Genomic DNA, 25,617 nt, shown 5'->3' on the forward strand with positions numbered 1-25,617 from the left:
TCGTTATTGCATTCCCCCCAGCCTTGAATAGTGCAGCCAAATCACAGTGAGTGCTGGTTTAATGTATATGTTTTCTCTACTGTGTCCTGGTTCCTCACCCAAGTGAATAGCTTCTGTGGATGTTTATTCTGGTTTCTTCTTTGCATAGGAAGCCTAGATACCCATCTGATTCAGGTATACAGATTTTGGTATTTAGATGCCTGAAATTGAGAAAGTACAGTGATGACCTAATTTCCTTTTGTGGGCTTATCTGAAAGTAGCTCATAAATTGAATTTTAAAATATTAGCCCCATTCATAGAATAAATGTTGCTGTTGTATCCATGTGCGTTTCCTGTAATTTACATTACCTGTTATCAAATCAGGCAGACTGGTCACATCTTTGCAAGACTCTTAGAAAATTAATATGAAGATACTGCTTCTCAGAAAGCAAACCAGTGTTCAGTGTTGTGAGGTGACTCATCAGCCATCTGCCATGGTTGTACCTACTCAGTTGATCACGTATGAGATGTGGAGCAGATGTCACACAATCATGCAGTTCTGAAAATAAAACAAGATATTCCAGGAAAACATCTTCGCCAGTACTGAGAGTCTTCAGAGTGTGGCTGTATTTAACAACATCAAAGTTAAAAGTCACTGGAAAAAGAACCTGCTCGAATTAATAAGAAAAATACTAAGAGAAGAGCTGTTAGTCATGTTTTCCTGTCACTACTTTCGTGGTAAAGAAAGAAGTAAAGCTGCGTGAGGAATTTAGAGTGTACAAATAGTGGATCAGATCCCTCAGATGATACTAAGAAGTGTAAATCCATTAGCCTTAGTGAAATGGTGCCCATTTACAGCTGCTAAGGTGTTTTTTTTGTGGATTATTTTGTGACAACTTTTATTCTTAATCCGTATCATAAATTAAAGAGTTACCACTATAAATAAATCTTTGAAAAAGGGCTGAATTGATACATCATTCTGGGATAAATCTTTTTTTTTTCTCTGTTATCCTACTCCCAGGGGTTGAAAGAGTAGCAGGAAAGAGAGCAGGTGCCCTGCACAAATGGTAGCTCTGAAAGAACTAAACATTAAAAAGTGGATATTCTCCAAAGACTGGTGGGTTCCTCTGTTGCAGGTGGTGTCATTTTTTTTCCGTACCATGTGGCATGTAGAGACACAGCCACATCTCCTGTGGCTGGTAGCAGGTAGTGATGGGTAGTCTGACCTGGGGGTAGGAGTCGTCATGATTCTGTGAATAAAGGGACTACTGAGCACAGGATGTTACGCAGTATGATGTTGTATCCATACAGCTACTTCTTCAGCTTGGACCTTTTTATTATTAGTGTACAGCCACTGATTTTAATTACGGTGGTGTTAAATATCTCCAGATCCCTACAATTTCCTAATTCAAATTCAATCCTTTTCAGTCTGATGATAATGTATAGCTGTTTTGTGCAGTGCTGTAGCCCCGGACTGCTCAGACCTCCATTGCTTGCAAACTGAGAGCTCATAAAAATGTGAGGCACTCCAATAATTTTAAATCACTCTGTCCTGACTAGAGTGATTTAAAATCATTGGAGCGCTTCACATTTTTTCAGTTGTTCCAGTTTGGAAAGCAGTCAAGCAACACTGGAGCATAATACATGAAAGCAACCTGCCTGAAATAATAATTTTAGTCTTTCAAAACAAGGACACTGAATTAGAAATGTCACTGTGAAATGATGTCTATCAAGGACTCTCTAAATAGACATCTCAGCTTACTTTTCTTTTGTAGCCCAAACTCTTAAGGCAGCAGTGCAGTCCAGTAGTGCCCTAAGGGAAACATCTTCTTTGAAGTCAGAAGGAAGCTATTGTTTTCAATAGATGGAGAGCCAGAAATCATCTTTATTCAGAAAGTCAAAGGGAATTAAGAAACTGAAGAGATTCTGAACTGTTGTCAGGGATGGAGATTGAGCCTTTAGTAGAACAGGATTTATGATCAAGATACTGCAGAATATCAGTATTATACACACTGGAAGTGAGGTGTTTCTATCAGCTCATTTAATTTCTGTTAATTTAGCAGAGCTGGACATTGATGTGATAAATAAAAAAGCTTATGGATCCTACTGCTCTGGATTCTCCTAAGATACTCTGGTATTATTAATGACACTGAATTTTTTGCTGTTGGAACATCAGTGCAGTACCCATTGCTATGTGAAATGCTTTGATGACACTGAAGGAAAGGGAGCACATGGTAGGAATAATGCTCCAGCAGGTGTAGAAGAGGGGCTGAGCTGCCAGGGAGCATGTCAGAAACAGTGCTGTGCTCTTCCACAGCGAGCCAGAGGCAATTCTTCCAAGTGGGGAGTATTTTTGAGATGCTTTCTCTTGTCTTGTGGTGGTGCACAGGTGCAACTTGCTCTGCAAGTGCATCCTGCATCAGTGATCAGCAGAAGTGTCACTCGTGTTTTTCAGAGCCTTTCTCTCCATCAAAGAGATGCCACAGTTAAAGCAATTGAGAGAAAGCTGTTGCAGCTCATGGTGCACATAAAGCAGTGGCAGAACAATAGACTGAAATGTTTGGATTTACCCATGCTCTTAGTTTTGCTTACAAGCCATATGTTGCTTTTGACAAGTAATCTGAAGGTCAGACTGCAGCAGGTGCGAGATAAAGGGGAGACATTCAAAGATCCATTCTTGATTTTTGTGGGGACAGATAAGAATCACTGCTTAATAGGAATTTCTGTACTGGAAGGAAATCAGTCCCCTATGTGGTACACCCATAAAGCTGTACTTCACCCCAAAACAAGCATACAGAGATAGAGAAGAGTACACAGAATAACACAAATTATGATGTGATGAGGTAGATATTTGGGAAAACTGGCCAGCATATTTTTTCTTATTGAACTCCAGATTCTAAGGGTAGAACTCAGCTGATCTGGGAGAAGCAGCATTGTGGCAGGATACATTTCCCATCTCAGCCAACTCAAGTTATTGCAGCTCAGATGGGCTATATTAGAATATTCACGAAGTGTCTGTATTTATTCACAGAAATTATACAGCTGTAGTGTAAAATAATTCAAAACTTGGCCATAACTAATAAAAGCTCATAACTAATAAAAGATAATACAGTAATCAAATAAGTTATTTTTCCATAAAAGTATTTTCTCTACTCCACCCCAAGAGAAATTTAATACTCTTGGATTAGCTGTACGCACTGGTTTTATGCCAATGAATAGGCAGGTTATTGTATCCCACAGTAAAAATTAATTTGAAGCATGTTACTTTAGTGGCATACTGATTTAATCAAGATATGTTGTGTTTGTTTCTTTCCCTCGTAGCAGATATTTAGCTTATGCCAGGGAACAAAGTCCTGTGCCTAGAGAGTGGTTTGTGTATATATATGTGCATGTGTATATATGTATATATATTTATACACACACACACACACACACTCATATCTGCTGATTCCAGGAGTCAGTCCAGTGGCTCATCACCAGATACAGCTGAGCTGCTACAGTCATAGGAAGGGAATAAAGTGAGACCCAGCCGAGGCTGCGCCTCTCCCTCCTCTCAGTGTGTCAGACCAGGGACACATGGAAAGCCTCCATCCCACCCGCCCCTGTGGATACCAGAGCAGACATGGTTCCTCCCCGCTTCCTGTCCTCAGGCCATCAGGCACGAAACTGCAGAGAAGCACCAGCCACTGGCATCAGCCAGCTATACTCAGCTGCTGAGGCAACCAAAGCCAAAACCTCTGACACTGAGAGCTGCTTTCAGTGATTTCAACTCAGTGTTCTCTGCCTGTGCTATTCTTGTTTGTCCAGCCCTTTCTTCTTTCCATCCTTCCCTTCAACCTTCATTTTTTCACCTCTCTTTCACACCGTAAAGCACTTTTCTGTTCTTTCCCTCCCGCCAGAACTTTTCTCTCCATCACTTTTCTTTCCATTTTGTTTCTCCCTTTCTAACTCTACTCCCATAAAAATGTAGTATCATGCAACTGTCACTCTGTTTCTCCACCTGGGGTCTGTCTTGTCCATTTTATTTGTGAGCTTTTAATGGAAGAGGCTGTGTGAAAACCCTTGACTGTGTAGTGCCCACCATAATAGGGCCTCCTTTCTGGCTGGCCTTTACACAATACCTTGTTAAACATGAGTCATGATAATCAGATCCTACAGCAGCATTAATTTGTCTGAAACAGTGCTTCTCCTCTGCTCTGCTGTTTCCCTATCACAGCTACTTCACACGTTTACACAACTGCTTCCTTTATATATCAATGCTCTATAATCAGCGTATGGTTCATGTTACAGGTTTCTCAGGTTTCAAAGTGAAATAAAATGAGCTTCCTTCCATTTTGAGAATATCCTTTTTAAGAAGTCCAGACAAAGACACACATTATTAGTAAATTTGCAAGCAGCTGCTAGAAGACAGAAAATTTAGAATGGAAACATGAGTGAAATAACAGAAATATTGTTTGTTGTTTTTCTCCATGTGATGGCAAGGGAAAATATTTAGAAATTGAACTGATTAATTTATTTGTAGTTTTAATAAAGCAGGCATTGGTTTGTAGGATTTGCCAGTGTTGGTACTCCAGAGCACAACTATGGTTCAAATCCTATTGTGGTGTATCTGTGGGATTCTTAGGGTTCCTCCAGGGGTGAGTGTGGGGCAATGCTATTAGCAGTAGTTAGCAAGCAGCCTTTCATGCATTTTTGTGCAAAACCTGAACAGTTTGCCATTAAGACAAAACAAATTACAAAAGTTTGAGCTCCTAGATGAAATCTGTCCTTCATTTTTGGATTGGGAACCTTATCCAAAGACTGATAAACATCACTATTTTAGGTTCTTCTTACTTCTCTGTGACCATTACAGCTATACAGAACTCTCACTTATATCAGTACACATTAAGCATTTAAACTCATGCTGGAATATACACCTGCACCTTCTAGTTCAACTTCAGACCTCAAAGGAGAAAAACCAAAGGAGCAGAGGCTCTGCTCCAGCAAAGCACTTAAGCTTCTGTTTAATTTTATGTCAACAGATTGCTCCAGTATTAGAAGAAATGAGGTTGAAAAACTGAATTAGAGGAGCTAACAAAGGAGAATCAGTTGTCACCTTGTGCTACTGACCTGATGAATTCCAAGGTTAGAGCAAACAACAATTGAAACCATTGTTTCCATGGTCTCAGATTAGTCATAAACATGCGTTTATGCTTGTGATTAAATGCTTTGTCAGAGTGAGGAAGTAGTCTTCTCTCAAAACTTACGTGTAAGCAATGTCTGTGCCTTTGGAACCAGGCTCCTGATTATTCACAAGAATGTGTCATAGCTGGTCATCTGACTCAGTAATGGAAAAGGGCTCCAAGGATTACAAGGTTTGGTGGACTTGTTTGTTTTGGGTTTTTTTTCATTAATATCTTAACTGTTCTGACCACAGACTATCCCATCTGCCTTCTTTGCAAATAATAACAGTTGAGAATGCCCATTTACAAGAAGAAACCGTATTTTACTATTTTGACCAACTCATTAGATGCCATCACATTCTGTCTGTATTAATGTTGAACATGTCTTATACCATAAAGAGCCCTTTGAAATTAGTGGCTTAATTGATTAATAAATGAATTCCTTCATAGTGAATAAAATTTGCCATTTTAATTACTTAAGATGGCAAAGGCAGTTACTGCTCAACAGTTTTCATTGTTGATAAATATGTGACTTTACAAACAGCACCATAAAAATTCTAAGTATCCTAAAATGTCCCACTTTTCTGGTCTGTGCAATAGGAAGCATTGCACTGTAACTTTTAAATGCCAAAATAATCAAGAAGACATGTTAGCCATCTCTTAAGAGCATTTAATTTCCAAGTCAGTAAATTCAGCTGCTGAATTTCTGTCCTTTGTTTTAGGATCTGATAGTTCTGTTGCATAACTACAATGAGGGAATCTCAAAAGGCTCCAAAATGTTACAGTATTCTGTGGATGCAAATGCAGGGTTGTTTTTCATTTAGTTTTACAGCAGGGAAGGGGCACTGGCATGGCAGCGCGTTGCCTTTTTTTAACATCTAGTTTATGATTCATTCTAAAATATTCTTCCATTTGGTATTAACTTCAGATATTCCTGTTCTGACAAGCAGGGTAAATATTTTAGCAAGGACTTTTTAGAGAGAAATTTTGACAGTAACATACTCCTCCCTTAGTGTTACAAAGGAAATACTTGAAATCCAAACCCAGAGTCGGCATTTCAATGGAAATGATTCCGAAAGAATACGTAGGATATTACAAATGCAAAATGCAGTTAATGAAAGAGTATACAGGTATCTTTCATGTATTTTAAATGAAAATGTCTAAGTTGAGACTTGAGAACGTAAACAGCGATCTCTGAGCGATATGCTTGTTATTACAGTAGTATATTGTGTACAACTGTCATTCAGTGAGAAATAACACAGACCAAAAAGGAAGGTAGATATAAAAACCACTAAGTTAAAGGAGGAGAGACCATCGTGCAAGCACTTTTTATTACATTTTTGCCTTGATAAGAAGATACCCATTCCTTTTTTTTAATTTGCTCACAGAATTCCTGCTGAAGTCTATAGGGCTTATTGAAGACTAGGAAAAGGAGAACAGAAGCCAAGCTGCACGGGCTATAGTGAACCAAAACTTCAGAGAGATGCATACTTGACAGAAAGTTTAATATAAAAATAAACCACAGTTTCTCTGCTTGGTTTCTGGAGCAGAAAGTCGCAAAACAAGCAGAAAACTTTTGGTTCTTGATGAAATGGTTAGTTTAGCTTCCTTACATCATCTAAGTGTTCCATTCTTTAACCTCTGTTCCAGTGAAAGGAATTCAGACCTAGTTTGACTTAGGTTTATCTCTGTGAAGCTGGGGCCTTGGAAAATATTTCAGAAGTAGCTTTAGCCTTATGTTCGCATTTTGTTCTTTTGCAAATATGGTAGAGGTAACCTTGATTTGCTAATTAGTGGAGTCACGCTTTATTGTGACAGAAAACTAAGAACAGTCCTTCAATGAAAATAACAAAGACCTACGCCATGGTGATTGATGAGAACGTTGTACAAGTGAAATGAGCTGGAAAGTCATCATCTTGTCTTTTCCTTTACCACAGGAAAAGCATAGCAGAGAGATTTCTTTTCTTCTGGTCCTGATAAGGAATCTAACGAAGCATAAGGAGAGGTTACACAGCATGGAAATGTGTTACACCCAGCTGCTCACTAGCTTGCAAAGCTGCAGTCAATAATACAGTTGCTATTTAATAAACAAAAGAAAACAGAAGTCCTTTGATAGTGATCCCTAGCCTCTCTGATGTGCCCTTCTGAAGATACAGTTTGTTTCTACTTAATTGACTGTAATTTTGGAATAACACAGAGTTTGATATTGTATTGTATGATTTGTATTTATTTTGTTGTTGTTGAGAGGAAAAACAAAAGTCTTGTCTTTCTTGGGCCAGATTCAGCAGAATACAGACATGTGGTCCAGGTTGTCTTCATTGTAGTTACTTTTATTCTCATAGGTTTTCCATGAACGGTTACAGTGAAGATACAGCAGAAGATAGGTAGTTTTATTTTCCCAATTGGCTTACATAACCAGTGGCATACTCTTCTGCTTGTCACAGGCTACCCTTTTGAGAAGCAATATTACATTTTTCACAAGCTGCATATGTCAAGTGCATCATTTGTGACACTTTACTTCCAAAAGTCACATCTTCGTGAAAGCAGTTTGTTCCGTTGATTGACTCTTTTTGCACACTAATTTCTAACATACCTTTGACTTTTTATTAAAAATCTCTTAGAGTTTGTTTCATTTAATATTTGGGGAGATGAATAAAGGGAGAGAATATCCTCTGCCTGTGAAACATTGGAGGCCATCTTCGCCCCTCTCAAGACTATCAACTCTCACGTTACACCTTTCCCCTCACCCCTAGAGTAGACCTGATTATTTCCTATTTTGTTAACATTAAGAAATAAGTAGGCTCATTATTCATTGTGTCACTGCAAGTTGAAGAGGCTTTCTTTTTTTTAGGATGAGGCAAGTGTTCAAAAGAAAACAAGGCAAGGTTTACACTAGTTTGTGCTAATGTGAATCAGTGGCATTTTGCTCAGCACTGGAAGGGCTATGGCGGTGTGACTTCGGAGAGACTCAGCAGATGTGTGGGACCATCTTCCAGCACTGCAACCACAGCAAACATCACAGTCACATCTCTACCGGCTGCAGTTTGTTATGTCTGAAATCCAGAGATGAGCTGATGAGGCATGCTAGTAGCTCACATCTGATGATGATCTGATTTGCTCATTGTCACCTGGCCTGTGGGAGGCAGCAACCTAAAGAGGTAGAGTAGGACCACAGGCCCTACTGTGTGGTGCAAGAAGTGGCTGAGCAGGATGGGGTGCAGTGCAGGCATGATGAGAAGGGTCAGAACTGGGAATGGAGCAGGAAAGGGCAACAGGGCTCATGAAGGGAAGAAAGAGGGAAGTAAAATAAAAGATAAGAAATAAGAAAAGAGAAAGTGATAGACAATGTAAGTGGAATGGAATGGGTAGCCATTCCTGTTCTCTAGTGCTACCAGCAAACTTCTCATGCTTTCAGTGAAAACAGAAGACTTGTGTGTACTTGCCCGATTTCTCTTGCAAAATCTCTTCTCAATGCCTTGTCTGTAGGAAGAGGTGCTTGCCTGTTTCCCTTGCAAAGCTGTTGGTTCAGGAGCTGTTATTTTTTTTAATTCAAGTTCATAGAATTGCAAATGAACTGCTGCTGTAAACATGGAGAACAACTCAATCTGCTGAGTGCTTCCAACAAGCAACTGTCTTGTTCCCTGGTTTTAATTTAGGTGTAGTAAGGCATTGGTAAGATTCTCATCCTGAAGGCTATTTTGACAGCTCAGATTGCAAAACTGTATGTAAAGTCATTGGATTGGAACTCCTGGGCAAGCTGATTCCAGTAGGCCACTGGCCCCTCGTGGCTCTTTCTTTGAGCTTATTTATACCCATAAATTATATTTTAAAAAACATCTTTTCTGTATATCCTTGATTTTCTTGAAGGTTGTTATGCCTTTATAACTGGAAGCAAATTCTAGTTCTTTAGAGTATTTAACAAACATTAACCAGTTAACCTTTGCAACACCCATGAATTAGTTAACCATTATCCCTGAATTTTTAAAGTGGAGCAAGAGAGGCAGCAAAGGTAAGTGCACTCCTGTGACTAGAGCTCAGGTAGTAGTAGACCCCAGTGTTGCGCTGTTGTGCAGCACTGACAAGCATCACGATTATTCTGCTGTGCAAGTACATTACAAGCCAGGAAAGCCCCCAAAATTGAAAAGTGACTTTTAAAAAGTACCCAACTGAGCTTTTATTTGTTATGTATTCCCTGGAGAGATTAGGAAGAGATTACCTCCTTACTTTCGTCTATGTTTACATCTTTAATAAAAACTGTTAACAATTTATTAAAAGAGTCTCTTACTTTAGAGAATGGCAGTATTTTGATGTCTGATGTCATGCTGACATTTTTGTCTCAGAGAAGGTTGGCTGCATCTCTCTGAAGGTCCTGTTAGTTGCAGTGAATGTGGGAGGAGAATGGAAATATTAAAAAGCAATGGGACAAGCTCAGGTCTTTGAAAATTGATGGATGGAGTCCCCATGATTTCATTGGACTTCCGTTGTGCCTAATATGAGGTCGTCTTCTTCCTCAGCATGCAAGTGTCATTCATGACTATGCTGAATAAAGTTTTCACGATGGAAGCACTCAAAATTACGTCCAAGCTCTTCAGTAACCCCAGTTTCTAATTCAAAAAAGTGACTCTGCTGTCTAGCCTCTCTTACAGGGCCTTGAGCCCTCGTGTACCTTATATGCCATAAAATACATTTGCTTATATATCAAGAAATTGGTCAAGTCTGTATTATAATGTTTGAAAAAGTTTTCCATTAAAAAAAATTGCTAGAATGAGTTTGCAATTGCAAAGAAGCCATAGAAGTTAGGTACCCAAGTCTTATTGATTTCAAATGACGGTTGTGTTTTTGATCTCTAGGATCCCTTTTTTCTCAGTTTGAAAAATAACGTAACTTAGTCTCTTGTTGCTGTGCAGGTGTTTCATCAAGAGCCCATGCATTTTTAGTGGCTACTATTTAAAAAAGCAAATGAAGAGAGAAATTAAAGGAACAATCTTCTTGAGCCTTTTGTGTCTAGCCAAGGATTTGACAGTTTTCAGAAAAGTCTGGGCTGAAAGGTACAAAGCTGCCTTGGGTGTATGAGATCTGATCATCCAGATCCCCTGGGATACTTCTGAAGTCTCATCCTTTGTTGTTATGTATCAGTGTATAAACAAATCGGTGTAAACAGAGCAGACAACTCCAATGAGAATTTCTGTAGAAATGTCAGTAATGTTGCCAAGGCGTTGATAGATCATTAGGAAAAGTAGTCTGTCATAAATCTCTATGTATTTACATAATTTGAATGCTCCTCTGGAGCAGAATCCATGTGGTCTAAGCTGTTTGCACGTGATTTTGAGCACATCAAGATATTAGTCTTTGTTCTCAGGTTAGCCCTTCTTGTGCTTAGGTGACAGAGTAGGGCAGTCATCTTCCAGGGCCTTCCATGTTATCTCTAATGTTACCTTAAGTTAGCAGTCCCTAAGATAAATTTACAGATTTACTCTTCTGAGAGACTTTACCTCCTAAGTCCGAAGCTGTTTGTAAAGCATTTTTCTTGATGTATGTGCACAGCATTGTTTCAGCTTTCTAATCACTGACCAGCTGGCTGGTTAGTGAATAGAGCCGTGGGCCCCTTGCCACATTTCATGTGAGGTCTTGGCTGGGTGGCCAAGCAGGCAGCCTGCAGCCAGTGTCAAAGCAATTCAAGAGGTATTGGCACAGCAGTGTCCCCATTAATTTCTGCTTGTCACATGCTGTCATGCAAGTTACACCAGAGAGGAAATGACCGTTAAAAAAAAAAATAAGTACGCCTGTGGCACTTGGTCCCCTCCAGACGTTATCCCCGAGGTTAAACAAGTGGATACAATTAGCTGCTATCCACAGACAGCTGCAGGGAAGGAGAAGCCGAGATCTGGGCCCCACAGCAACGTGTCTTTCCTGTTAGCAAGGAGTGTTGTCTGTCAACATATGCCATATTTTAACCCTTCATGGAGTTTGAGTAAATTAGAGAGGTATTATGACCAGCAGCGTCAGGAAGGTGCTGGTGAAGAGCTATAGTGCTGCTGGAGCAGCATTCTTTCTTAGGGAAGGGGCTTGGTCTGTTGATGCCATTCCTTGTAAGGAGTGGTGTGAGAGGCACTGGAGGAGAATCCACTCATTGGTGATTGATAATTCACTGTAGTTTGTAGATTCTGGCAGGGAGCAAGATAGTGATTTCTGTGAACTCCTCTCAAAAGCATACTGAAGTAGTTAAGGGGAGTCATGTCCAGCTTTGTGGATTTTCTGAGTGGACTGATTTATCTGATTACATCAGGAGAGCTTCCACAAGGATTGCAACAAGTGATTATAAGCTTAGGAGGTCCCAAAATACAGATGGGGAAATGCAGAAGGAAAGACTGTGAAGAGGAAGGGGTAATAGTGTCCCACAATGAGAGAAGGAAATGTATACTATTAGGAGCAATTAAAAATCTTTTTTATAAATTGAAAGTACTAAGCTCTAGTGAGGTGATAGAGATAGGGGTGTATGCACAGTGCTCCAGAACAGATTGAGTTAGTCAAGTTTAAGTCTGGATTTTACCTCAGAAGAGGCTCAGAACAGCAGTCAAAGGAAGACTGTGACTTGTCCTGTTGAGAAACATTACTACTAAAGATGCTGAAGTTATATGAAAAGTGTCTTCTAGAATTCAAACTGCAGCTCTGTCCCAGCTATCCAGCTTGACCTGCTGTGATGCTTAGATACCAAATTTGGACTGGTGTCAGTCTCTAGACATGTGCTAGAAGGGGCTTCAGAGCCAATGCATACAAATCACAGGTGCTATTTCAAGTTGTTTGTATGGAACTTACTGATGGGATGCAACAATAAAGAGTTTGGGGGATTTCTCGGTTCATTTGAGTCCTCATCTCGTTTTTAGATGGTATGAGGAATAAAAGAACTGAGTGTGTAGCAACTTGTCAAACCACGAAGCTCTGTGAGAAACTGCTGTCAAGCTTGTATTAAAAGAAAGGAAGTTTCCCAGAAAGTATTTGGGGATGTACAAAACTGTGATGATATAATCCAGAGATATAGGAAAAAAATCTGGGTTTTTTGCTTATCTCTTCTCAGACCCATAAATTTTTTTAAGAGCTGTGCCTTCTGTTGGTTTTTCTACAGAGCACAAAGAGTGGAAAGGTTTGAGTAGTGAAAAAGACTGCATGTTTCATTTGCATGTCTGGTAATTCCACTTTTATAGGAATCTTTGGTACACTGACTGACTGAACATAAGTAAGTAGGACAATAATTATATTGATTTCCTTTCAGTCATGCATATTCTTCTTATGAAATGTGAAAAATAGCAGAGGAGAAAGTAAAACTTGAAAGATCTATACTGCAAAATGATTTAACAGGTGTTGAACTATAAAATTAGAAATTGGCATGGAAAGACTTATGTATATTTAAATAGAATGCATCCATGTGTGTGCTCAGGCACGTGTACGTAGCTGTCCCGTAGATTTTAAGTAGACGTGTCATATTTGGTCTTTGGTTCACAGATACTGAGATCAGTGTGGAAATTAAGTGTTATACCACTGTTAAGATAGTGGTATAACAGGCTGAAACTTTTAATGACCCCTAAAATGCTAATCCAGGTCCCCCTAAGGAGGGCAGACAGAAGGTTCCTCAGAGCAGTTCCTTGAACACAATCAGGTTCATCTGTTGTCTTAATCTAGTCTTAATTATGTTGCCTTTGCTGCTGGTGAGCTCTGGTGTTTGAGGAGTGTTTGGAGCACTTCAAAATATGCTTGTTCTGGTTCTTCTGCAGCAGTGCAAATTCAGTGGTTCTCTTCTAAGTCAGAAGGGACAGTTGACACAGGGACCAGAACATGTTAAACCTGCTGTGGTGGCTATGAATTGAATTCAGTCTGCACACAGGAGTACGACCGTAAAGGAAAATAGTGCCTCAGTATACTGAAAGATATGAGATATAGAGATATATATATATATACATAAAATTCAGTCATAAACTTATGGCAATGCAATAATATTGTTAAACCTCAGAGTTTTTCCAAGCCTTTTTTTCATGGACCTCTGTGATTTAGTTAAAATTTTGCATTTTTCCTAAATCTTGTGCACAGTTGTGGTACTTTTGCCTGAGACTAACATATAGTGTTCATGATACACAAGCAGGTCTGTGCATAATAGTGACATTTGCCAGTTTTACTAGTCTAGCTATGAACTAATTGACTGATTATTGTATTTCACAGTAATTTAAAGGACTTTCTAATCATGGTTACCTTGCTACTTCCAATAGCAACCAAAATAGTCTTCAAAACAGTGTTTTAGAGTCTCTACCCATTCAGGTATTGTATCTTTTAAATTGCTACACAAACAGTTCTAGTTATTTAAAAAAACAAAACAAAAACCCAGAAAACCAACAAAATACAAAACAAGACAATTCAACTATATTTGTTTCAGTGTTTATAGCAGTAGACTACCATAGACAGCATTACCTCTAATGGGATTATTCAAAACATTAAAATACTTGCATACATACATGCATACTTTTGTGAGTGTGCATGTCTGTAGGGTTCTTCATCCTAACAATTGGATAATCCAGACTCCTTTGCATGATTTGTGCTTTCTTTCTTACAAAAGTACTTTAAAATAGGTTGGAGACTGTTAATCAGAATATTTTTTTTATCAGAATATATTTTAAAATAATCTTTTAATCTACTGTGAGTGTATTAAAATATCTTTGATATGATTAAAATAATTTTACAATTCAAAGGTAATTGCACTGGTATTTTACTTCATATTTTAAAATATACCTAATTGTTAATTATTTTCCAATAGATTGTTTAGGGTATCAACATACAAAACACAAACAAATATTACACCAATTCCTTGCGTGTGCTTGGCAGATATTAATAATGCACTAAATGAATTGGCTGTATTTTGCTCTGCACAGCATTTTACTCTGTGAACAGAGAATGAACGATTTATCTTGTATAGTAAGGTTGATTAATATGGCTGAGTGGATCATTTGAATGTATTGTTCTCTTATCAAAATAATGAACATATTTAAATTGAACACGCTGTGAAATTCACATTGTCTTGGTACTCTGTAGTTCATTGCAAGGAATATCACAGCAGTCTTCTCTTATGAGGAATGACCCTTAACCCTGTGAATACTTTCGTGGAAAGCAATAGAACTACTCTGAGAAACTGTTGCCCAATGTAAGGAAAATTAAGAGCTCTATATCCTGTATATTGAGTTGGATCATGGGTGAGTCCTGAGAAGCTATAGTGTGGTTAGAAGGCAGAGAGCACAGCCTCCTCCTCTGCTTTCTGAATGCCCTGCAGGGACACTGAGCAGAACAGCTTTCTCCTGAGAGAAGGAACAGGGCACAAGGGCAGGGATCTGTCTGCCTCTTACTGTGTCCCAGCCACTGCACCCAGACAGCTGCATGGAGAGGAGCATCCTGCAGCTCCACAGATAGTGGCAGATTGTGTGTCTGCCCCCACCATCATGGCATTCTAGATAGGCTGGTGTGATGGGTTCCCAGCACAGTGTGAGGACAAGGGTTAAAAAAGAAAATCACTGCATTTAACAGGGAATCACTACATTATTGCTAATGCCTTTGGGATTCAGTGTAACAACATTAATCATGTCTTTTGCTATTCATGTATCTGTACTGTGTAATTCCTCAGGAATGCCATTGTTTTTTTGGCATTAATTAATGTTGACTGTTTGTTACAAAGCATAACCATAGAAGTGCTGTAATTATTCTACTTCAAAAATAGGCCCCAGAGAATGTGACAACCCTTTAAACTTTCATTCCATCGTGTTTAAAATCACGCTTTAAATTGAAAACATTATGATGTTTGAGGGTTCTGTATAATCCTGTAGGATATGAAGGAAGCCTCATCCTGCTCCCCTTTTGCTCAGAGAAGGTCTTGTTTCAATGAGAGGCAGTGAGCCTTTTCATCAGACTGCCTTGACTGATTCATTACACATTGCTGTCTAAAACTCATCTCCTTTGTTTACACTTGTGGTCGTCTTTTACGCAAATGCTCCTACGGGAAATGTTCAGGATGAGTATCCCAACACCTGCCACCCAAAATAGGGACATTGGCATTCTGCTCAGCAAAAAGAGAAAAGTGAAAAGTGAGTTACAGATAGACAGAAACTCTGGGTGAAGGATGCAGGTTGTTGTGCAGCTGCATGAGATACTCCATAGAAAAGTAGGAGAAACCTTAGGAGATTCCAAAGGACTGTTGTGCTTACAAAATGTTAGCACAGAAATTGAGCAGAAAGAAGAAAATAGGCAGGTAGAAAAAAAGCCATACAAAGCATGTGTTAGTGTAAATTTAAGGTCTGCTATAGTTGACAAGGCTCTGTACTCTGTTTCTTTTATTTGGTATTAGGAAGTCCTATCACCATAACAAAGAGCAATCTGGTTAAAGGTTTTTCTTTCTTCACGTAGTGAAGAATTGAGTAAAACTTTTGAGCTTTACATAATAAGCAGCCAGTCATAATTGTATGTTACCTTGGGGTGCACATGTCCTCTGAAGTCATATTACTTTGGTGTTTTCCTTCAGGTTGCATCTTACTGTGTTCCCCTTTACCAAGACAAAGTGAAGTATCCATGCCTTTACCACAGCTGTGGGTTAGCCTAGCCCAGCACTCTGACTTCCACCCAGGAGCTCACTCATTTCCCCCACCTCAGCTACAGAAAGTAGAGAAGAATAAGAAGCAAGAAAGCTCATAGTCTGAGAAAAGAGAGATTGCCTACCAATCACATCATAGGCAAAATAGACTCATCTTGGAGAAAATCAACTTAGTTTAATACTAGTCAAGATAGATACTTAATTGCTAATTCAGATGGTGGTGAAATAAGGCAGATGTTCAAATAACACCTTCCCCTGTCTTTTTGCAGGCTGCACATCACTTCTGACTGTCCTCACCCTGAGCAGTACAGGAAAATGGGGTGTGAGTGGTTGTGATTAGTCCATAGCAGCCTCTCTCTCCTACTCCTTCCTTCTTGCACTTTCAGCCTGCTCCAGCCTAAGTCCTTTCCACAGGCTGCAGTTTGCTCAGGAATATCTGCCTGCTCTAATGCAAGTCCTCCATGGGCTGCAGTGTGGATATCTGCTCCATCGTGGAGTAACTCCTGTCTCTCCTCTTCCTTCTCTTCCTCCTCCTCTAACCATTCCTGTGCTGTTTCTCACTCCTTTTGTTCCGTTTTCCTCTTTTCCTCCAGCCTTTTCTGCCCTTTCTTAATTATGTTTTCACAGAAGCACCACTGTCCTGGCTGACGGGCCCAGCCATGCGCTGCAGTGGATCCGTCAGAGCTGGCTGGAGCTGAGTGTGTCTGGCAGGAGGCAGCCCCTGGTCTCCCCTGACAGAGGCCCCTGCAGTCCCAGCTGTTGGTGCCCAGGCACCACCACCACAACCAAATCCACAGTTTCTTTTTTCTTTGAGTAGATACTTGAATGTTTTGGTCAAAAGCCATGCCATCCTCTTTTGGATTAGGCAGGTAGAGTCCTCCTCCAGAGAATCTGACTGGTCTTAAACAAGTAGTAAGTTACTGCAGATAATTCACAGGTATTTTCTTTGGAAGTCAAGAAAGTCTGTGACTCTTAAAGGATCAGAGTGGTGTTTGAAAGCCAGTGGCTTGGAAGGGATTTATGGATCAGATGCTGGAGGAGGATTAAGAGGGGTCAGTGAAGCATAGAGTCAGGAGGGGATAGGACAAGGTGGAGACAGAAGTTTGTAGAAAGTCAGGGCTTTCTGCTCCTGCTGCCCCTGTGGGGATATGTGTGCTGTGAAGCTCCCTTTGGCAAAGGCAGCAGACAGCTGCTCAGCCTCACCCAAGCTGAGCCCCATCCTCTGTGATGCTAGAGGAAGAATATGCAGAAAGTACTTCTGTGTATTACTGAGACTCATGACATAATATGGTATTGCCTGAAAAGTTCATCGTAATTTGGTCCTGACTTCACTGCTGATAAATTCAGTAAATATCAGACTGAGCAATCATTGTCGATACAATATATGGTGGAAAAGGCAAAGATGCATCATTTCCATAGCAAATTTTGCTCCTGTTTCCATTATGAGGCTTTTACAAAAATTAAAGCTACATATTTGCCTCTAAAGAAAGTGTGTTTGTTTGTTGCATCCCAAAATAACTCAGTTTTCAACTGAGTTACATATAAATATTTTTGATTTGTGCACAGACTGCACTGAAAATGTAGCCTGAAAAGGAAGAAATTGTAAAGCCGTGATTGTCTGATCATAACCACAGTGGGATAACGTACATATCTTCACCTTGAACAACAGCAACCATCATAGGTTTTGTAATACTAGAGCATGACAGAAATCTGTAATCTGAAACAAGAGGCACATTCTGTGTCTTGTGTTTGTAAACATGCGATATCCAAAGAACATCTGATAGACGTCAGTAGAGGTTTGATCATGACTCATTAGAGCTTGTTCCATTAATCTCCTAAGGCATGAAACTTCTTGTTTGTGGAATAGAATTGATCACTTTTCAATTAACTTTTGAAATCTGATTTTATCTGTAATTCCAAAGTGCAGTATGCCTATCTACCACAGCAAATTTCTCAGGGAAAAGCAGACATGGAAAAAACTAATCCTTAAGGCACATGAAGACTCCTTTGCAGTTATTTCTAGATCATGGTAATTGAGATAATACTGGGTATTCATCTCTAATAAAAGTGGATCCATTTCCGTCAGATGAGTGGAATTATCCTGATTTAATTAGGTAGTGATCTGGCTTGTGCATGTTTACCTCCTTTATCCAATTTGCTAGCAAAGGTTAGTATCTTCTGGTGTTAGTTACAGTGTCAGAGAAAGCACACAGGCCAGAACGAGTCTGATGTTTCTTACAAGTGGGTGACCAAGAGAATGAAGTCGTTTCTCAAACGTGAGGCCTAATGGTTTTTGACTAGGCTTGTGTACAGCACAAAATTAATCATTCATTATGGATAAAAAACCAGTTTAAAAGCACTCTCTTTTGTTTGCTTTGGTATTGAAAATCCATTTGTGCAAATAAGTATCAAATTCTAAGCTGTACTGTTTGGGACTCTCTAATTTAAAATGCGTAATAATAAGCCCATGTCATGATTTTGGCTGCTGCTCTTTTCTGAAGTTGCTGAGTATTTAAAAAAACAGGACAGAAATGAATCAAAAATATCAAATTTTACATCCAAGTGCCCTTCTTTACACACATGAATCTTCGGGTTGTTCTTCCAAAATAATTTTAAACTGAAATCTGTTCATACCTGTAATAGTAAGTAATAAACATAATCAGCAGTCCAAAATGAATACTAGAGAATAGCCTATATGGACTAACTCTGGATTTCCTAGAAGAGAAAATACAGCATTTTTTCCCCCTCAGTTTTTCTTCTTCTTTCTAACACCTTTTAAATTTACACTTTCCTAGTACACTTCTCTGCAGCACATCTCATTTTTTCTGTGTGAAAAGAACTTCTGTAAATGATATTCATCTCCTGAGTTCTACGAAGGGAGGGAAATATATACCAGTTTCCATTTTCAAATATTTTCTTCTTTTACCTGTGCCTGGAAGAAGACTGAATATAGAAACTGAAGACATTGTTTGCAGCTTGCTATGAACGGAGCAGAAGCGTGTTTGCTATGCTTGAGGAAGGAAGTCGAAACAAAACCAGCATCAGTGTAGGAAAAAGTATTCTTGATATGTTTGGTAACTGCAGGAATGAGTTTACATACTTGACAAATGAGTAGGGTGCATAAATGTCACCAAAAAGGGACTTGCCAGGTCTACTGACTAATCTTTCAGTTCTTTAAATTGTTTTTTAATTTGATATTATGTCTACCTGGAATAAAAAAGAAAAAATAGGCCCAAATTCAATTAAACAATTAAGTTCGCGCTTAAAATAATCATGCACTTCAATGTTCTTGCTGTGTTTTTCAGATCTGCAAGACTGAACCAAAGACTGTTGAATTTTGATATAAGTTATAATGACAGGGAGTGAGCAGATTGATTCTCCTGACTGAAACCCACAGAGCTGTAGTCCTGGTTCTTACAAAAATTTCTGAACTGCAGAGAAAATAATGTAAATATAAGAGGATTAAATGCACTTTGTATATTTGGTTTAAAGATGTAGTCTGGATTACACCAGTTATCAAAATTATCAGATCTCTTTTTTTTTTCTGGGGAAACAAAGGAAATAAAAGGCATCAACTAACAGGAAATGGGGTTCTCAGTTTACCACCATCCTTCAGAGGTGATAATAATTAAATGCTGTAACAGCATCCGTAACTCCATGTAGAATCTTCATCATCAGAGTCTTCAAATAAAAACTCTTATCTATTTATGAGCAGGCTATATACAGAGATGGCCACCTTTTATCAGAGGTCAGGTTAGAGCTTCCAACCTTAATATCTATATATTTTATAATATTTTCTGTAAAGATGATCAGGGAACATTACAGGGAAATAATAATTTTGTATTAAATTATATAACAATGTCTGTAAAGTATCCCTTAAAAATATATCCAACTAAAGCAGTATTATCAAATTGAATGTTTTGAGCTATTTTTAAACCCATTTCCAGATCTAATTCCTTTTAATAGTGCCTTAAATGTTTACTTGAAACATGCCCAAGTCCACAGAGAAGAACAAAAGCAACCAGCTTCAGTTTTTCCTTCTTCCCTTTTCTCATATTTCATGCCACACCCTCTCCAAGATCGTTTTGCTTGCTAATAACAGGATTGGCAGACACTCTGCTGCATGGCTTATGGAAAGGGCATATGTCACCAGCAAACACAAAACTGAAGTTTCATGAGCTCAAGTCAAGTGCATACAAAAAACAAACTTGATCTGTTTTGTTTCTTTCTTGTTGCAGCATCTTCTTGTAACTGCCTGTTTTGCAAATACAATTCTCAAGTTGACATTATCATTCTAATTTGGAATTCAGGGGATTTCTAGTATTTGGTTTTGAGTCTGTTAGTTCATTCTTTTTGCATTACTAAGACTAATGTGAAAACATGAGTATAGATCAAATAGTTTCTTCAGCTGTGGAAATGTCATGGAAGATTATATCACTATAACAAAACAGAAAGAAAAACGAGAACTGTTATTATTATTACACTAATTTAGTGCTAAACTTTCATCTAAAGATAGTTTCTGTCCTATTCAGTAAATTCTGTACAACAGGTTTTGCCAAGTGAACTTTTTCCCTCTCTAACATTAAATCTTGGGAAGTTTGTCATTTAAAAGGTTTTTCTGATTGAAAGAGATCTTTGTGCCTATTGAAATGAGTGATAACATTTCACTTCACTGGGGTGGGACAAAGCATAAACTAGTGAGATGGAAAGGGGTGTGTGGTTTAAAGTTAAGAATAAAAAGTTACTATATGGGTTTTTTTACTTGAACAGCATTCTTTTGAAGTTGTCCTGGGATTTACAGATGTACTTTTGCTATTTCTTTTAAGTGTATTGACTAATCTTTATACTTTTGTCAATCAGCTTCAATTCAGCTAGAAACAATACACTAAGGATGCCTGTTCAAGTCTGTTGGTTGTAACAACATCCTGTCCATTTTGTATTATTAGTTGGTTTTATCTCCTGTGCACATATTTAAGTCGATATTTAGTAAATTAGTTTTGCAGATTATGACAGGGAGTTTGCTTGTCTGCCTGGCACCTCCTCTTGATAATTGTGTATTAATTTCTTCTTCATATGTAGGATATGATGCTTCAGCTGTTTCGGGGACTGGATTTTCTGCATTCGCATCGTGTGGTGCATCGGGACCTGAAACCTCAAAATATCCTTGTAACCAGCAACGGGCAGATAAAGTTAGCTGACTTTGGCCTTGCACGAATCTACAGTTTTCAGATGGCTCTTACCTCGGTGGTAAGTTCTCAAGGCTTCTTTTTTTCTTTCAACCTAGCGGTGTGAGCCATCTCTACAACTGAAGTTACTTGTGTCTCTGAAAACAATTCTGTTCCAGCCAGGATTGAAGTCGTTGTGGTTACGCTGTACAAATAATCAGTTACTGATTACTGGCTCTAAATTAAATCATGGCTGATTAGTGAAGGATAGGTATCTGCTAGTGTTCTGAAACTCCATCAGTCAAGCTTCTGTTGTACATTAAGTCAGACAGGTAGGGTTGAAGTTTATGAAGTATCTATTTTAAGATAAAGCTCTTGCTGATCCCCAGGTATCTTGCCCGAAAAAAGCCCACAGATACTTGTGAAAATGCCACACTGTCATGCTCTGATTTTCCACCTCTGTAAATACGGATTCAGTGCTTCCTTCCATGTGTTACCGAATGATTCCAAATAGGGCTGCACTAGAGGAAGCTCAAGTGGACCTGGCATCCAAAATCACAGCTGTTTCCCAAGCTAGCTGTTCAAGAGCACCCCCAGTATCACTAGGACCCCTGCCACTATTGCCCCTCTCCCAGCAGCTCTCCTGGTTGTCCTTGGCTCAGACATGAGCTCACTCACAGAAGGTTGAGCCCTCTCCTGCATTAATGTTGGAGATACCCTGCCAACTCCTCGTTTTTTGACCCCATTTCCATATTTGCTGGCCCTGCCCCCCAAGTCATCTGCTGTTACCTTGGGACAGCATCTCTGAAGCATGTGAAAGAGCAGCCATACTTCGTGCATGTTTGGTATCATTTAGGTTTGTTGCCTGATCATGATTTTTTTTTTACTTCCATTTTCTATCCTGAGTATCACAACTGCCATGGCAGTATCACTTACGATAACAACAGAAAATGGGGAACTGCTGAGAAAAGAAACTTAGAAAAGAACTGCTGAGAAAAGAAACCTTTGCATTTTACATCATATTGTAGAAGTGAGCCTGGCTCATGTTGATAAAAAGCAATGTATTCTTATTATTAGTTACTACAGGGGTCTTACCATTGTTATATGATGCAACTGTGGACACCTGGTTTCAGTGTGAACGAAGGCAGGAAGCAACAGAAAATTGTATCATCATTTTGCTAAGCATAGGAAAGTGTCCATGTCATATAAAGCATATGTAAACCTGTGTTTTGGGACTAGGCTTTTTAATTGCCTGTAGGATTTAGTCTAATCCAAAGATGAAATAATCTGTCTGCTGAGATCGATGAAGACATAGTACCTCAAAACAGAGCTTTGAAGAAAAGGAGAGAAAAGTTCTTCCTGAATTGCTGTAATTTTTTGTTTCCCAGTTAACCAGTAGCAGCTTCAATTGATCCATAAGATTATTTAAGTTAAAATTGCAGAATACTGTAAGTTTTCCAGCAGGATGTTTTTGAAGAGTTCTTCATAAAATAAGGAAAAAAATATCTACAGAACTGAGTAGGAGTTTGCCCATGATCATGTAGCCTTCATAGGATGAAAGGTCAAAAAGAACTAGAGTACATCTACCATGGCAAAAGACCTGCTTGTAAGAGAACATTGCCAGGATTACTTTCTGAAGGATGTACATGTGCTTAAGTATCCAGTACTTGCATACTAGAAATCATATTTTAAGACCCGTTAGCTAGTACCCTTGGCATTGCTTTGAACAAGAGTTGTTCAGACAGGATTATCTACATAAAAGTTGTGCTGTGTTCACATAAGCATTTCAGTGTCATTGAAGCTGTGCTAAAGAATATTAAAATAATTGAATCATTCAGTGACAAAGGATAAATCAAGTATCTGAGCATAGGCATGAATAATGGCTTTCACATCTAGAACTTAGTTTATCATTATTTTCTTATTTTAAAAAAATAACCAGAAACCATTTGCCATGGCTTTAAGTTAAAAATTCATTGGTTTTAACACATTTAGTGTTTAGCACCTTCAAAATAAACTTTTGTCTGGGTATGTAGAAACCTATAGGGGAGTGTTGCTTAGAACGTGATAAATGTGGTGTGGTTTTAAATGTCAGTCTTCAGTGCTTCTACAGACTGAGTGCTGGTCAGAAACTTCTACTAAATGTGTATTAGCCATCAATTTTTCTTTTCTGATTTTAACTTTTACCTTTGTCTAACTGTTTGGGTGTGCAAATTCTTCTTTTTTTTCGCCTCCAATGAAACTCAATACAGAAAACAAAACTAAAAAAAATCCAACAAGCCAAAACTCCCAAATTTCTGATTTTTAAACTTGAAGACATTCTTGATTTTACCATTCCTAAAATAGTGTAAATTGTAGTTATTCACTGGACAGTGACTAAACTTTTCATTGACTACAGCTTTGTTTTGAAGTGTTTTGCAGAAAAAAAACATAGCATTATAAAAGACATAATATATCTACAAATATGCCAGCTAATAAAATCCTAGTTTGCAAGGATTTGCTTCGGAGTATATTGAAAAGTGATAGTGCAGACAGCCCGGTGATAAAAGGCCCGTTGCATGTGCTATAATTGTGATCAATACAAGGGCTCTGCAGCGTTTCCTTCAGAAGAGAAGCTTACTGCAAGATAGACTACAAGAATCATCTTTTGAAGTATCAGATCATTCCCAAGACGCATCCTCATTCATTGCTCACAAAGAAACTCTTCAGTTGGGAAAAAAGAGCTTGCCATGAAAGTAATCCAGTAAAAACTGATCCAACCCAAGTGCTCTGGGTGCTGCAAATGGTAACTTCAAAGCAGTCTCTCTCTAACAGCCAGTTATTCACACAATGCTAAAGAATCCTGCTGGCAGACTGGTCGTCCAGGCATATTGCTGTCATTTAAAGAAACCTCTTGATATTTCTATCAGTGAATGAATAAAAGATTCAAACTAATGTTACGCAGGCTTGGGGGGGCAGGGTGGAGATCGCTGCTCCCAGCTGTGTTCAGGATGAGAACTGATATGGGTCTGAAATAACAGCAACTAAAAAGAATGAGGTCGGGCGGGGGTATCTCGGATGGTGGGTAATAAGGCATGCTTTTGGTTTCATACAAAGTTACACTATTTTTCAAGTGTTGGTCTTGGCCCTTGGGGAAATTTTGAATAGGCTTTGTGGTAACGGAGAAGCTCTGTAGGACAGAGGAGGTGGATTGATGTAACTGTAATTTTAGAGCTTGATAGCAAAAGCTAATGAACTGTCAGCTTTTTCCTGGTGCAGAAAAATAGGCACTTAGTTCTAACTTTCTCTGAGCAAAGGAGCAAGTGGGTGTCTGGAAAATCTGAAGTTGTATTATAAAAAAGAAGTATCCATTTGTCTATTTCTGTTGACTTTAACTGCCTTAAAGAAAGGAAATGAAGCTGAATCATTGCATACAAGAATGTTAAGTGAGATAAGTACATACAGTTGTGATCATGGCATCTAGGTGGAGCTGAGGCTGTCCAGCTTTTAAAACCTGGCCTGCATCAGGACCTTGAGTGAAACTGGCAAAATGTTAAGCATTTGTAACACACTTACAATACTTTCTTTGAAAACATGCGTGCTTTACCTTAGGTGTCCCTGCAACTGAGGGTTTTTTCCCCTCATGAAATCCCAACAAAATTGATTTATGTCTTCCTTTAAAAAAAAACCAAACACTTGTTTTCAGATTTACCCAACATTAGATGGGAAAATGTGTCACTTTCTCTGCTGATGCTTTAAGGTGTTGAATACTAGACCTGGCTAAACAGATTTTTAAAAAGAGAAGACACAAAAAATCCTGCAGTTACTATCAGTAAATAATTTTATGTTATGCTAGCATTTTATCTGAGTGTTTCTTCAGGATAAAAACTTTCCATCCATTTCTGGCAGTCACTTCAGCTCAAATGGTTTACATGTCACATCATGCAGGAACTTGGATTTCGTTTTGTTGTTATAGTAGCAAGGGAGCATAAAAATAATTTTTGCTAACTGGCTTACTTTGCAAACATAAATATATAAATTAGTTACAGCAACAAAAACAGCAACAAAAGAAGATAGAAAAAGATGCTTTCAAAGAGGAATGAGTATGTCCCTGGGTTTTGCCCACTGTTTCATTGTAGTTTTTCTAATAAACGCCACCTTTTAGTAAATAATGTAAATGTTAACTCTTGTCTGAGCCAATATGGTTGATGAGAGCTGATGCAAAGAACTTCTTTTACTTTGCCTTGGTTTTGTCTCTTTTTTCCCTTTTTTTATGACCACCTCTTCCTGATACTGAGCTTCCCAATATCCACATATTTGTTTGTGTGTAATATACACCCTACAGAGCCCATTCCTATGTTGGGTATGTTCCAGAAGACCAGGAGTGTCTTGCAGTGCAGCTTTAACCTGAGATTCGTTGACTATCCCTAAATGGGCCTGATTGGACAATCTGGTTAAAGTTCACAGTTATCATCTAACATAGGAGGAGACCTATGGAAATTAAGCAACCACCTGCCACTGGTTAAACTAAGTCAAAATATGGGCTGTGTTAAAGAGTGTCCTAATGATATCAGTATGGTGACACTCGCTTTTACTTCATGCATGATTTGATAAGAGTATAACTCTTCCTCCCTCTGACAGGAGGAAGTGACATTGTTTTGGTATGCACTGAGCCTTTGTTGTTGTGAGGAAGAACATCACCTGAGATTTAGGCCCT

General features: G+C 38.7%; 1 protein-coding gene across 5 annotated transcripts in view; it reads left to right on the forward strand.

Annotated features, from left to right (window-relative positions):
• CDK6 (cyclin dependent kinase 6) overlaps positions 1-25,617 on the forward strand; it is a 130,300-nt gene that overhangs the window by 35,812 nt on the left and 68,871 nt on the right. For all 5 annotated transcript variants that reach the window (XM_050310485.1, XM_050310477.1, XM_050310453.1 and 2 more), the window contains exon 4: positions 20,839-21,006. In XM_050310485.1, coding sequence (XP_050166442.1) covers positions 20,839-21,006 — 168 coding nt within the window. The remainder of the gene's footprint in view (positions 1-20,838; positions 21,007-25,617) is intronic.

The sequence above is a fragment of the Myiozetetes cayanensis genome, unplaced genomic scaffold, assembly GCF_022539395.1.
Source record: "Myiozetetes cayanensis isolate MyiCay16 unplaced genomic scaffold, myiCay2020 scf1, whole genome shotgun sequence".
NCBI classification, from domain to species: Eukaryota; Metazoa; Chordata; class Aves; order Passeriformes; family Tyrannidae; genus Myiozetetes; species Myiozetetes cayanensis.